The following is a 15,028-nucleotide window of genomic DNA, read 5'->3' as shown; positions in this document are numbered from 1 at the left end:
CACCAGCCGCGAAAATTACGCAAACTACATACTACCCCGGAAAACGGAGATAACGAGAAATACGCAGTAAGTTAAGTTTCAATTAACCGTATACATCTGTCCGCTTCGTGAATACTTTCTCGCGGTAGTTTCTCTGGCTAGTACGGTAGCGCGTTGATTTGCGCGGAGGTAGTTTGTCGGAGGACGACGCAGGGTTCTCGTGGAAGCGGCCACTGAGGGCGCGGCATTCTTGCAATTGTTGCGCCCGGCTCCAACAGAATAACCAATAGGAGCCGCGGCAGCGCCGCCATTCTATCGAGTTCGTGGCACGCCCTACAACTTCCTCCATTGTCCTTCTTTCCGGGATTCTCTGCGAGGAAGGATGGCTCAGAACAATTATTTTGGGTTTACTCACGGCGGAACGCAATATGGGTACGAAATCGATTGCATACCATAATTATTAAGTAGTTAGTGTTAAGTTTTTCGAAAAATCGTGACGGTAACTACGTTGGCGGGAGTAATAACTGTTCGTTAAAATCGGTGCACGCGAGAGCCCAGCCGGCTTGGCCGCCATTTCTTGCTGAGAGTAGAGCGTCCATCGAGCGTCTCTCCCGGGCACGGATCCGATAGAGGTCTTTTTCGTTTTGCCCGTTTCCATTTCTCATTTTATTCCTTGTATATAAGAAAACCTATTGTTCTTTTGAACAGAGCGACCAGCGCAGCCGCTTATCAGACTGGTCAAGCGGGATACGCAGTAACTCCAGCGGCAACTGCCGCCACGTACACTCAACGACCTGCTGCCGCTGCAGCTACAGGTTACGAAACCTATCAAGCAGCCGCTGCTGCAGCTGCTACTGGAACAACATACGCTGGTAAGTTTATTTTGATTAATTTTATTTTCTTTTTTCTTCTCTTTCTCTCAAGTATACAGCTCTCATGCTTGTGTTAAAGATTTTACAAAACCTATCCAATTCTGTTTTTTTTTATAGCTGCTAATCCTGGTACTGTGGCTCAAACATACGATTACGGTTACGGACGTGCTGCTCCTGCAGCTACATACGACGCAGCTAAAACTTACTATCAACAACCTGCTGCTGCTGCAGCCACTTATACTACTACAGAAACACATTATCAAGCTGCAAAACCTGCATATAGTACAACTAGTGCTTATACAGGCACAGCAAGACAAGCTACTACTACTGGACAAGCTAAAACATACCAAGCTTCAAGTACAGCTTATCAACAATCTAATCCTACTCAAAGTGCTACATATTCTTCTGGATATACAGCACCTGCTACACCTGCTGCTACACCATCAACAGCGACAAATAGTAAGTTTTCATTAAATCATATGTACATATATGTTAATATTTTTCGCCAAAATTGAAAATCCTATGTAAATGTCCTGCTAACCGTGATGTAGGCACTAATAACATGAAATTGATCCTCTGGCTGTTCAAATTGTACATATGGATGATATATAAAATTTTGCTAACATTTTAAATCATAATGTGGTTTAAAAGTTTAGCAAAATTGAATTTTTTTGAAATTATAAAATTAATATCATATAAAGATTTTTTAATTATTATACTTGATTATATACTTGATAATTTCATCAAAAGAATGAAGTATTCATTTTGATGGATACAAGTTAGTAGAATGGTTTCATGAATATAAAGGATTGACTCCTCCAAAGTTTGAGGTTTCAATTTCATTTCCCTTAGAAACGGCGAGTACAACGTATTCCGGCTACGACGCAGCGCTATATAGCGCTGCGACTATGTATGTAGCCCAACAGAGTGCAAACAGCAATTCAACTAACCAGAAGACTGGAGGTTGGCAGGGCTACGGACGGAAGGGATTTGGCACTGGAGGGGGAGGAATGAAGGCAATGCGGCCCAAGCAGCCTCCTAAGCCTCAACAACTACACTATTGCGATGTCTGTAAGATCAGCTGTGCTGGACCTCAAACATATCGTGAACATCTGGAGGGTCAGAAGCATAAGAAGAAGGAAGCTTCTCTGAAAGTACCACAACAACCACCAGCACGTGGGGCAGGCAACAGTCTGCGTTGTGAACTTTGTGATGTCACTTGTACTGGAAATGATGCATATGCTGCTCATATTAGAGGAGCAAAACATCAAAAGGTCGTTAAGTTACATACTAAACTTGGAAAACCAATACCAAGTGCAGATCCAACTGTCTTGAACCCAAAACCAGCAGCAGCAGCTAAAACAGCGGGAGCTAAGAAACCAACAGTAACAGCTACTCCTAAAATTAACTTTGTTGCTTGTAAGTAATTTTTTTATAAATACAGTTTTAAATTAAATTGCATATTAATATTATCATAAGTTGAAAATACTTATCATTAATAATATTATATATAATATTTAAAGCTGGAAATTTGGGGACTGTAAATCAAAATCAAACTGCAGAAATTAAATCTGAAGAAACTGCAACAGAGGAAACTGTAGAAGAAACAGCTGTTGATGAGAAAGATATTCAACCAGTTGGTCAAGAATATATAGAGGAAAATAAATCAGAAGATGGAAAAATTATAAGTTTTAATTGTAAGCTTTGTGAATGCAGATTTAATGATCCTAATGCCAAAGATATGCATATGAAAGGAAGGCGGCATAGATTTGCTTATAAGAAAAAAGTTAATCCAGATTTAGTAGTTGATATGAAACCAAGTCTGAAACAAAGAAAAATGCTAGAAGAAAAATTACGTAGACAACAAATGCGAGATGAATATCTACGCCGTAGAGAAGAAATTAATCAATTAGGACCTATGGGTCCAATGATGGATGAAGAAATGATGTATTGGGAAGAAAGACGACGTTATGAAGAAGAATGTGAATATTATGAATGGTATCGACGTTATGGGCGCGGGCCTGGAGCTCCACCGATACCACGACCTTTCCCAGGACCACCTCCTATGATGATGTTTCCTGGACCTCAAAGAAGGCCGGATTCTTCTGATGATAAGCATGTATTAGCTCATCATACCACTATTTATCCTAAAGAACAAGAACTGCTGGCAGTTCAAAAAATCGTTTCTCATACTGAAAAAGCATTGAAATTTGTATCTGATACATTAGCAGAAGCTGGTAATTATTTTTTCTATTATCTTATTATCTTTTATTATGCGTTTATAATTATTTTTATATTTATATTATATATATCCTTATAATTATAGGTAAAAAATCAGCACCACCAACTACTAATGCCACAGCAACAACACCAACTACAACTTCACAACAACAATCACAACAACAGCAACCACAACAACAACAAAATGCAGATCCAGTAAAAATTAAAGAAGATTCTGATAAGAAGAAAACAACAACACCACAAAAAGAAGATGGTAGTGATGGTAATTTGTTTTCATTCCAAAAAGAAAAAGAAGATTCAAGAATATTAAGAGGTGTAATGCGTGTTGGCAATTTGGCAAAAGGACTTTTATTATCTGGTGATAATCATGTATGCCTTGTTGTTTTGTGTGCAGAAAAACCAACACGGTCAGTTGAAAAAAATTTATATCTTTATACTTAAATATATTAAATATTTTTTATAAAATAACTTATAAATATTTTTTTTTTACAGATCATTGTTAAACAAAGTTGCTGAGATTCTTCCAGCACAATTGAAAATCGTAGCTCCAGAAGATACTTACAATGTCGGAAAGCATCCAGAATCAGCTGCATTAACTGTTTCAGGAGGCAGTGTGACTGTTAGCGTAACTCTTACCAGTCCTTTAATGCGCGAAACGCCTAAACCAGCTGTAGCTGCAGGTGATTTGATCGTTTTATATTTTGATAGTGGCCAAGAAAAGGATAACTGATAATTTTAGAGATTTTATAAAAAATATCTTTTTATTTTCATGCTATTTTCTTGAATATGTGGTTTATGAATTTTGTTTGTTCTTTTCATGGCCCAAAAGCTTCTTTGTAAATTTTTTTAAGCACCAGGATGATGCAGGGGCAGCCAAGGACTTCAACGGTTGCCAGTGTATATACGCTCTAACATACAAAATTTCCTTTTCTTTTCGATACAGCTGCATTTTAGTGTGTCCACGACTGTGTATCATTTAAACTTTTAAAAGTATGAATATAAAAAAATGTAAGAGCGTACATAGAAATATATCAGCCATTTTTTAACGGAAAAGAGAGAGCGTAAACTTGATACGATTAGACGTCACTTTTCTTCCTTTTAAGTTAATTGTAGTTGTATACTCTTAGTTTAATTGATAGTTAAGCTGGAGTCTCCATAAAGAAGAAAATATGTGTTAGTACGAACGTGGACACGCTTTTGGTATGAGGAAACAACGCTGAGGCAATCTTAAAACTATGGACTTTTTGATCATGCATTAATAATTTTGAAGAAAACCCTCTATTGTCGAATGCTGTACGCATAATACACAATGCGCAGTTAACTCCAATTCATAACCGATGAGTCTTTTGATAGTGTTACTTTAACATTTACTTTTAAGTAATGCTGTCAATGTGAATAAGAATTATCGGTCGTTCTTTTATAATGCGAAGAAAAGGACGTTCATGGATAGGAGTAATGTATCATTGTCGTGTACTACATTCGATTAGGTTTATTTTTGTTTTAATAAGAATGTTTTAGGCTATGCCCTCAAGTTTAATGTACTTGAGTTAAAATATAGTTATATATAGAGGGAAAACCCAAGTTGGGCATGATCAAACACTCTAAGTGTTGTCTAAGCGTGTTGTGCTTTCTTTGTTGGAATCTCAGATAATGCTGGACAGCAGCAACAGGGAGCTGCTCAACCGCAAACAACGCCCGCGACGCCCGCTGTGACGAAACCAGATCCACCAGATGTACTTCCCAAGGCTAAGTGTTTGGAGGCTTTAGCTGCACTCAGGCATGCCAAGTGGTTTCAGGTTTGAATCAATCAACTCTCAGTTCAAGATCTCGAATTGTCAGTGTCAAATTGTTGACACTAATGACTTTTTCTGTTATTTTTTCCTAATACGTGAACGCGTGCAAGTTGTCCTCTCTCTCTGTCCGCAAAAAAGAGCAGTCTTAGAACTTCCAGCCTTGTGACAATTTTATTTTTATTACCATCTATCTTCTTGTTGATATGATTTTGTCTGAAACATTTATTTGATTACGTTTGATGTTTTAACTTTATAGGTTTGCCAATCCACTTTACTCATTTAATATTTTATAAGAATTGTTGAAAGTCTTTATGAAGCAATTGTTTATAATTTATAATTTGTATTTATAATTAGTTATTATAAGTGGATGGTAATGGCAATATGTAATTATCAGTAGAATTTGAATAAAAAAAAAGTAAGAAGTACATATATGTATATACATATATATATATAGCATACTTTCAAAAGCAGAAAACATCGAATGTGCAATCAGATAGTTTCAGGCAAGAAGTTTAAGCATTATGTAAGTGTGAATTGTAGCATTTAAATATTGATGCACATCAAAAGCATTTACATTTGCTTTACTTCAAATCATCAACATCCAGAATAATAGGAAACTATTTGCAGACAATCTTATAAAAATTGCGTAATTTCTCTTCAAAAGATGTAGTTTTATTTTTGTTTATAATGCACTGAACTACTTTATGATGCTTATGATTAAAGCTTATTCATTATTCTGGATTAATCTTAATGCATTGTAGCCTAGACTGAGTCTGTTCTAGGTCTGTCTTAGAAGTTTTTAAAGTTAGTATATTCTTTAAAAATATGTACTTTATTTCATATTTTCTATAGAATGTGCATTGTGAGCACTTAATTAAAATATTAAAAGACAGACAAGCACAAACACACAGTGGTGTCATAAGTATATCGGGTGTTTTTTAGTTATAAGTTTAATAGTTATATTTGGCAGTACAAGTGTACAATTTTTCTAATACGTTGCACTTTTTTTTAAATATTATGTTAGGTATTAATTGTTCAGGAAATACTTAATATAAACACCCGATAATTTTGATATGGGCTAATATTTAGGAGCTATAGGCACGAGGCTGGGAGGATAGCTAAAGCCCACACAAAGCAAATTAAAAGTAGTTTAGGGCATCACATCTCCAGAAGATATTGAGACTTTAATGTAGTTATTATTATTATCATATTGAAATACTAATCGTATTTAACAGGCTAGAGCAACTTCACTGCAGAGCTGTGTAATGGTTATTCGCATAATGCGTGATCTTTGTAACCGTGTACCCACTTGGGGACCATTAAACCCATGGGTTAGTATGGAATAACTTTTTATTATACAAATATATTAGTTTAATTTATTTGAAATAAAATAAAATAAATATTTAATATTTCAAAAAGCAAAGAAATAAAAATAAAAGATTATTAAATTTTTTCAGGCGCTAGAACTGTTAACTGAGAAAGTAATTAGCACTGCTGGAGGACCTCTTAGTCCAGGTGAAGCTTTAAGAAGACTTTTGGAATGTGTTGCTGGAGGAATATTGCTTCCAGGCAGTCCAGGTATAGTTAATTTGCAATGAAATTAATATAAGTAATAAAAATATTTGATTTTTTAAAAAATATTTTGAAACAAAGTGATGATTCAGATGACGAGACTGAGTATATTGTAAAATCCATTCAGATTCTGAAATCGAGTATTTCGATTTTTGTATCTTAATGGTATTCTTCACAATATTACATAGATGATTGGCAATCTGACTTTATATATTTATGTAAAATTTTATAAATGATTTGTAAGAAAGACAAATTGTTACAAATAATATATTTCTGTTTATTTATTATATTAGGATTATCTGATCCATGTGAAAAAGAACCAGTTGATGCGATAGGCAATATGACAGCTCAACAGAGAGAAGATATAACTGCTTCGGCGCAACATGCTCTGCGGTTGGTTGCATTTCGTCAAATTCATAAAGTTTTGGGTATGGAACAACTTCCACCACCTAAATATAAGGGCCGATATGGTAGGAAACGAAGACGTGACAATAGTAATGGAGAAGGAACAGATAGCGAGGCTTCGAAAAAAGATAAAAAAGCAGAGGAGATCAAAATGGAGACAGACTCCAAGTAGATCTACCAAAATATTTGCTTTATCGATTTACTCGTAACTTATATAGTATAAGAAATAAATTTTTCTCGTGTCAATTGCTTGTTCAATGAGGTGTTTCTATACTGGAAAGATATCAAAGATTAAAACAAGACTAACGATCTATTAATATAGTGTTATGATTATTTAGAATGTAGTCTCCCTTTGGACAACCAATGGCGCATCGTTTTAATTCGCAATCATGATTTTAATGACGAAAGAAATTATTAGGTCAGATTATATCATTGTACCTTGACTTCGTTTTTGAACGTATAACATCGTCGAATTATCGCGTTACTATTAGTACTAAGTTTTCTGTTTTAATGATAAAAAACTGATGTACTGCTTCGATTGTTATAAGCAATTTAATTTTTTAGTAAGTTCTGAACATCTTTAAAGTAAGGAATGCATTATTTCAGATTTCATTTGTTAAATTCATTTTACGTATAAACACTAGATTTTAGTGTTATTACAAAATATGGATAATGTTATTCTTAAGATATATAAGAAAACCTTTGCAACTATTTTACTAAAGGTTTTTGAGAAAAGACTTATAATCTTTCCTAAACAGGCAATTGGTACGATTAGTTCCAGCACTAGGATTTTGTCAAAGAAAATGATGAATGCGTTATTAGTTCTGAATTACTTATTTAGCTATATTTGAAAGTCACAATGTATGATGAAGAAGTTTAATAGAGAGGGTGGCAAGAAACTGAACATTTATAAGTTTTGAAGTTAAGAGTAGGTTAGTTTGTATTGAGAATTCGTGTGTATGTTGTGTGTGTAGTCGTAAAGAAGTGCAGAATGTTTCCCTGCACAAAACAACTAACACCGTATGTTCTCACCGCGTGTACTGATTCACGCAGAAGATTCCAAGAAAGCAGAGTTGAAAATCAATTATTAAAATAGATGCTTTGCTGTCCAATGAGGGTTAAGTGCACGTGTCAAGAATTCCTAATATTTTACTATAGTTTGTTTAAAAATTTCACAGGAAATCGAATATAATTTCAAAATGTTCATACATAATAAATTTTGTTTCTGACACAGTGTATGAATCTTCTGTTGTACACATGCAAATCCTCTTTGAATAAATCGAACATGCATGAGATAAATATAAAGTTTTCTTCACTTCCATATTCCTTTGCATATTACAGTACATATTGTATAAGAGCTTTTATCAATAAGATAAGTTAATAAGAATTATTCTCTTTAGTAAGAAGGCCACACACACAATAGCACTTCGATTTTACTATTATAATTATTAATTAGTTAATTTTCTACAAGAAGAAACACTTAACATACAAAGAAGGTTAATTTATTTTTGGATGGCACCGAGTAGAACTGAGACTGATATTGTATTAATTTTTTAATAAAATTAGCAGAAGATAGAATTAAAAAAAATTTAATTTTACGTTTAATTTAAGGATATAATTTGTGCATAAGTTATGAATATAATTTTATATGTATAATTGATTTTGTTTGGTACAACTAGTCTTCAAATAAGAATGTGGACAATGATCGATTCTTATAATTTCAATTTTTTCTATTTCTCATAAATGTATACAATTTTTTAATCAAACTGAACTGACGTATGCTTTGAATCAATATAAGATTAAGCATTAAGTAATTTTCATTTCCTATTCTACAGTATTAAAGTATATATTTGTATATATTTAAATTACATAATATGTGTATTATTAGTTTATTATTTTTTCAACCAAATATTATAATATAACGTAATAAACCTGCTCTACATGCAGGTATTTTGCAAAAAAAGTTTACAAATTTTTCATTCAAGCAATTTTTTATTAAATGATTAAAACCTGCAAAAATGTGTGTAGAGCCTTAATGTTTTAACGAAATGCAAACTAATTTCTTAAAAATTTGATAATTTTTCGAAATTAATATGGAGATTACGTTATATTCTGTTCATACATGAAGATCATATCTAATGTTCACTGTGCCATTCTAATTATATTTTATTTTTAAGAATAATATGCGATTTATTAATTTCATGTGAAAAACAATTGCATGTTTTTTATAAACATGTTTCGATAATAAAGGTAAATATTTATATTGTTTTTAGAATTTAGCTTAAAGTCTGCGAGTTTTTGTTTTTGTCCTTTTTTTATATTAATAACTGGTTGTAATTATTGCTAAATTATATAAGTAGTAACATAGTTAACTAAAATTTATTATTTCGATGTTAATAATGAAATATTAAATTAAAAATGTAAATAGTTATCGTAAGTAAATACTTGTTTTCGAAATTATCATGTATTTCATGTAAAACAATCATGCTATAAACAAAATTTTAATCTAGTCTGATAGTCATGATTGATTTTTTTTTTTTTTTTATGAAATATCAATTTTAATGCAAGTGAACAATTATGCAAAATGAAATATTGTTTTTTACGTGTCACTAAAAATATTTGGTAAGTAATACGAATGAAATGATCGTGCAAATAATTACAAAAATATTAAATTTTTTTAATGATACATTTTAATTATATTAAATAAATATTTATATGTTTTTAGAATTTTTATAATTTATATATTATAATATATTAACTTGCATGAAAATAATAATAACTTGCATAAATTCATGTTTTCATTTTTTATTAATTTTTATTAATTTTATTTTAAGATTAATAAGATTTTAATTGCATCAGTTCTATGTTTTGATATATATATATATATATGATTATTTTATATATATAATAATTTTTATAAATTAATATCGAGTTTAAAAATAATAATAGATTTAATATCGAATCTATGTATTTGATATTTAATATAACCTGTTCATATATTCTTATTCATATATTCATTCTTATTCATATAGAATTTTAAATATTTTTTTATTCTTAAAATTAATGTTATTTATGCTAAATATAAATTGTATAAAAAATTTATTAGAAAAAGCAATGCTAGTAATAAAAACAATGAATCATCACTTTTCTTTATTCAACAATTTTTTCAAGCGCCCTCTAGCAGTATATTACTGTCAAAATGTGACAGTTCAAAGAAACGTGCATATAAATAAAATTTTTGGTTGAAGAAAATACATTATTCCAAAAATAATAATTTACTATAAATAATTTTATAAACGATATTTAATTTAACAAAATTTTATTACATAAAAAATACTCTTTGTCTCAGAAACCAATAGAACGTAGCAACGTCAGAGATTCCATGACGATACAAAATATAATCCAATAGGCATCTTTGTAGAGATCTCCTGACATGTTTGCGCATGATCAGTACAGTTTTCCCTCATTGACATAAAAGGAACGTTTGTCGTTTCCTCTATTCAGTTCTACAAGGTATTTCAGAGTGCTTTTAGAGGAAGAACTTCGTGAGACTTCTTAAATTTTATAGAAATTTTTGCTGCATCATAAACTACTTCCAAGGAAGGTAAGAATTTCCATTTTTGTTGTACTTACGATTTTACTTATTTTAAATTTTAATATATTTTTCGATAATTAAAGATTTTATTGATTTTATTTATTTATATTCACATATTTTTTTCATTTTAAGTAATTTATTCATTCTAAAATTGATTGTACATATTTAAATCATTTTTTATAAAAAATAAAATAATTAAGACAAAATAATGTCTTTGAAAGCGTTGATTATGAGTATTGAATTTAAAATTTATTTCTGAGAATTTCATAATATATATTTTTTATATATCAATAAATTAGTAATAATATTTCAATAATAAAATTATAACATAGAAAAATGGTTATGAAATTAATTTCGATTTCACGAAATAAAATCTTATTTTAATAATGTTTCACATTTTTGCTGCGTAATAATTATACTCAAAATGGCGGTTATTAATGGCAATTCACTAATATGACGACATTATGACTATGCATTTAGTACGCCATATTGAAATTCATTTTACATTTTACCATAAATGTGGTAACAAAATATAAAACGAACGAATTTAGTGAAATAGAATTATTTTAGGAAAGGTATAAGATAAATTTCGTTTCGGAATATAAAAAATTTTTGACAAATTCTGATATCTTTCGATGCTATTTGACGATTAAAATACAAGAAAAAATACAAGAATTGATTTTAAAAAACTAATATAAACTTTAAAAAATTAAATATAAATTTGAAAATTGCGAAACTAATATGTGATAATTTGATAACTTCATGTTAATTTCATCGATGAATGACGATTTAAATATATAATTTATTATTATTTAAATCGAGGAAATTTTAGCTCATATATATATATATAAATAAAAAAAATCAATATGTGAATGCAATATATAATATATATTAAAAAAATAACTTCATTTTGAAGATCCAAAAATATAAATATTATATATCGCTTAGGTCGGTAGAAAATTCATATTGATTATTTTAAAATCAATGCAAGATTAATTATAAAAAAAACATATCTATATATAAAATATATAATATGATATATGAATTGTCTAATTTATAAATATATCAATTGAATTAATTACAATTAAGCAAATTTATTTTTTTAATATATATTATGCGATTCAATGAAAATTATCGATGGAAATAATAAATTTCGAATTATTATCATAAAATCATTTATTTTACATCTTTGTTGCGTATTTTACATCTATTATTCAATAGATGAATAAAATATAAACGAAACATGTACTTATAATATGAGCTTTTACGTATTTGGTATTTGAAATTGTAATTTTCTAGATTTTAAAATACGTATTTTTAAATTTTATTTAAGAATATTAAAAAATACAAAATAACAATTTATTTTTTAAAAATGAAATCTCTTAATCAATATAATATATTATACCTGTATATTATATAACTATATTGTAGTAAATATAATATTTAAAAATATTTTTTTTTGCTCTTGAATTTTGCTTATGAATTATAAAATTATTTATATTATTTCAACTATTTATATTAGTATTATTTTACAATTTAGAAATATATACATTCTTCTAAATTATGCATACGCAAAGTATCAATATATTTCTTGAAACATAAATTTTCAGTACAAAGATAATATTCAAATTCTCATATTACAGAATATATATAAATTGAATAAAATTTCATATTTTGAAATAAATTTTACCATTAAATGTATTCATTTTAATTAATATATTAAATAATTTTTTTTTACAGATAATCATGCAGATCTTTGTCAAAACATTGACAGGTAAAACAATAACTCTGGAGGTTGAGGCCTCAGATACCATTGAAAATGTAAAAGCGAAAATTCAAGACAAGGAAGGAATTCCACCAGATCAGCAAAGATTGATCTTTGCTGGTAAACAACTAGAAGATGGACGTACATTATCTGATTATAATATTCAAAAAGAGTCAACATTACATTTAGTACTGCGTTTAAGAGGTGGAATGCAAATTTTTGTCAAAACACTCACTGGAAAAACTATTACTTTAGAAGTTGAAGCTTCAGATACCATTGAAAATGTTAAAGCTAAAATTCAGGATAAAGAAGGTATTCCTCCTGATCAACAGAGATTGATCTTTGCCGGTAAACAGTTGGAAGATGGCCGTACTCTTTCCGATTACAATATTCAAAAAGAATCTACACTTCATCTTGTTTTACGACTTCGTGGTGGTATGCAAATTTTCGTCAAAACTCTTACGGGAAAAACTATTACTCTTGAAGTTGAAGCTTCTGATACCATTGAAAATGTAAAAGCAAAAATTCAAGACAAAGAAGGTATTCCACCTGATCAACAGAGACTGATCTTTGCCGGTAAACAGCTAGAAGATGGTCGTACTCTTTCCGATTACAATATTCAAAAAGAATCAACCCTCCATCTTGTTCTACGTCTTCGAGGTGGTATGCAAATTTTCGTTAAGACTCTTACGGGAAAAACCATTACATTGGAGGTTGAAGCATCTGATACTATTGAAAATGTTAAAACTAAAATCCAAGATAAGGAGGGTATTCCTCCAGATCAGCAAAGATTGATTTTTGCTGGTAAACAGCTGGAAGATGGTCGTACTCTTTCCGATTATAATATTCAAAAAGAATCAACACTACATTTAGTATTGCGTTTGAGAGGTGGAATGCAAATTTTCGTTAAGACTCTTACGGGAAAAACCATCACTTTGGAGGTTGAAGCATCTGATACTATTGAAAATGTTAAAACTAAAATCCAAGATAAGGAGGGTATTCCCCCAGATCAGCAAAGATTGATTTTTGCTGGTAAACAGCTGGAAGATGGTCGTACACTTTCGGATTATAATATTCAAAAAGAGTCGACACTACATTTAGTATTGCGTTTGAGAGGTGGAATGCAAATTTTCGTCAAAACTCTTACAGGAAAGACTATTACTTTAGAAGTTGAAGCTTCCGATACTATTGAAAATGTGAAAGCTAAAATTCAAGACAAAGAAGGTATTCCTCCTGACCAACAGAGATTGATCTTTGCTGGAAAACAATTAGAAGATGGTCGTACTCTTTCCGATTACAATATTCAAAAAGAATCAACCCTCCATCTTGTTTTACGACTTCGTGGTGGTATGCAAATTTTCGTTAAAACTCTTACAGGAAAAACTATTACTCTTGAAGTTGAAGCTTCTGATACTATTGAAAATGTAAAAGCAAAAATTCAAGACAAAGAAGGTATTCCGCCTGATCAACAGAGACTGATCTTTGCTGGTAAACAGCTGGAAGATGGTCGTACTCTTTCCGATTACAATATCCAAAAAGAATCAACCCTCCATCTTGTTTTACGACTTCGTGGTGGTATGCAAATTTTCGTTAAAACTCTTACAGGAAAAACTATTACTCTTGAAGTTGAAGCTTCTGATACCATTGAAAATGTAAAAGCAAAAATTCAAGACAAAGAAGGTATTCCTCCTGACCAACAGAGACTGATCTTTGCCGGTAAACAGCTGGAAGATGGTCGTACTCTTTCCGATTATAATATCCAAAAAGAATCTACACTTCATCTTGTTTTGCGACTTCGTGGTGGTATGCAAATTTTCGTTAAAACTCTTACCGGAAAAACTATTACTCTTGAAGTTGAAGCTTCTGATACCATTGAAAATGTAAAAGCAAAAATTCAAGACAAAGAAGGTATTCCTCCTGATCAACAGAGATTGATCTTTGCTGGAAAACAATTGGAAGATGGACGTACACTTTCCGATTACAATATTCAAAAAGAATCGACTCTTCACCTTGTACTTCGTCTCCGAGGTGGTCGATAATTTCATACATTGAATTTCGTTTTAATATGGATAATATATAAAATAAAAAAATAGAGATAAAATTTTTTTACTTTTATTCATAATAGTTGCTTATGTAATATAATTCTGTAAATGATACATCCAGATAAATAAATGGTATTATTAAAAATATATTTTGTGAATTTATAATTTTTTCATGTTTCTTTTATAGTTATAATATATTAATATATTATCAATGAAATCAGTTAAGCATTATTTATGTTTTAGTTGATGCGCATTTCAATAATTTAATATTGTTGAAATTACAAAAGTCATGATTCACTTTTGTTGTATGTGAAATTTTTATATTTTTTTTATTTGTATATAAATCTTTAACATTATATATCATATATATATATATATATATATATATATATATATATATATATATATATCATATTAATATAAATTAAAAATCCTAAATTCACTATTTTAAATCATAAAGGGCACATAAAAATCTGATTTCTTGTACAATTCATAATTCGGTATCTGAACAAAAAATCTTATAAGATAAATCTAATTTTTAGATTGTTCGTATTATTTTGAATTTAATTAGTAAATAAAAGCGATAACAAATATGTAATTATTAAATTAATATATTATAACAAATTTTATTATTTTATTTTTTAAAATATTTTTAATATTTTTTTTTTTATTTTAATCAAAGGTCATGATTAATACATAGACACATATTCGAAATACTATCTTTCACTTTAATCGTGTTAAGTTATTTTTTAGATCTCCGTTCT

The 15,028-nt window shown here is 29.9% G+C and overlaps 2 protein-coding genes across 3 annotated transcripts; both read left to right on the top strand.

Annotated features, from left to right (window-relative positions):
* Positions 1-276: 276 nt before the first annotated feature.
* Positions 277-8,161, top strand: LOC107998297 (zinc finger RNA-binding protein). Of its 2 annotated transcripts, none has more exons than XM_017057493.3 (11): positions 277-411; positions 688-851; positions 969-1,310; positions 1,815-2,270; positions 2,375-3,088; positions 3,178-3,499; positions 3,585-3,772; positions 4,740-4,888; positions 6,121-6,216; positions 6,343-6,463; positions 6,751-8,161. In XM_017057493.3, the coding sequence occupies exons 1-11, from the start codon at positions 362-364 to the stop codon at positions 7,032-7,034; spliced, it is 2,886 nt and encodes a 961-aa protein (XP_016912982.1). In that variant the 5' UTR covers positions 277-361; the 3' UTR covers positions 7,035-8,161. The 2 variants fall into 2 exon arrangements, with proteins under 2 accessions (XP_016912982.1, XP_016912980.1); XM_017057491.3 differs by having other exon boundaries at positions 1,704-2,270.
* Positions 8,162-10,216: 2,055 nt separating this feature from the next.
* On the top strand, positions 10,217-14,409 carry LOC107998284 (polyubiquitin-A). Its single transcript, XM_017057476.3, has 2 exons — positions 10,217-10,466; positions 12,198-14,409. The coding sequence occupies exon 2, from the start codon at positions 12,204-12,206 to the stop codon at positions 14,259-14,261; it is 2,058 nt and encodes a 685-aa protein (XP_016912965.2). The 5' UTR covers positions 10,217-10,466; positions 12,198-12,203; the 3' UTR covers positions 14,262-14,409.
* Positions 14,410-15,028: the final 619 nt, after the last annotated feature.

The sequence above is a fragment of the Apis cerana genome, linkage group LG6, assembly GCF_029169275.1.
Source record: "Apis cerana isolate GH-2021 linkage group LG6, AcerK_1.0, whole genome shotgun sequence".
Taxonomy (NCBI): domain Eukaryota; kingdom Metazoa; phylum Arthropoda; class Insecta; order Hymenoptera; family Apidae; genus Apis; species Apis cerana.
This window is presented reverse-complemented; position numbering and strand designations above follow the sequence as displayed.

Coding starts and splice junctions, on each gene's coding strand:
- LOC107998297 (XM_017057491.3), top strand. CDS start 362: ATGGCTCAGAACAATTATTTTGGGTTTACTCACGGCGGAACGCAATAT. Junction 2,271..2,374: donor TAAAATTAACTTTGTTGCTT/GTAAGTAATTTT, acceptor TAATATTTAAAG/CTGGAAATTTGGGGACTGTA. Junction 6,464..6,750: donor ATTGCTTCCAGGCAGTCCAG/GTATAGTTAATT, acceptor TTATTATATTAG/GATTATCTGATCCATGTGAA.
- LOC107998284 (XM_017057476.3), top strand. CDS start 12,204: ATGCAGATCTTTGTCAAAACATTGACAGGTAAAACAATAACTCTGGAG.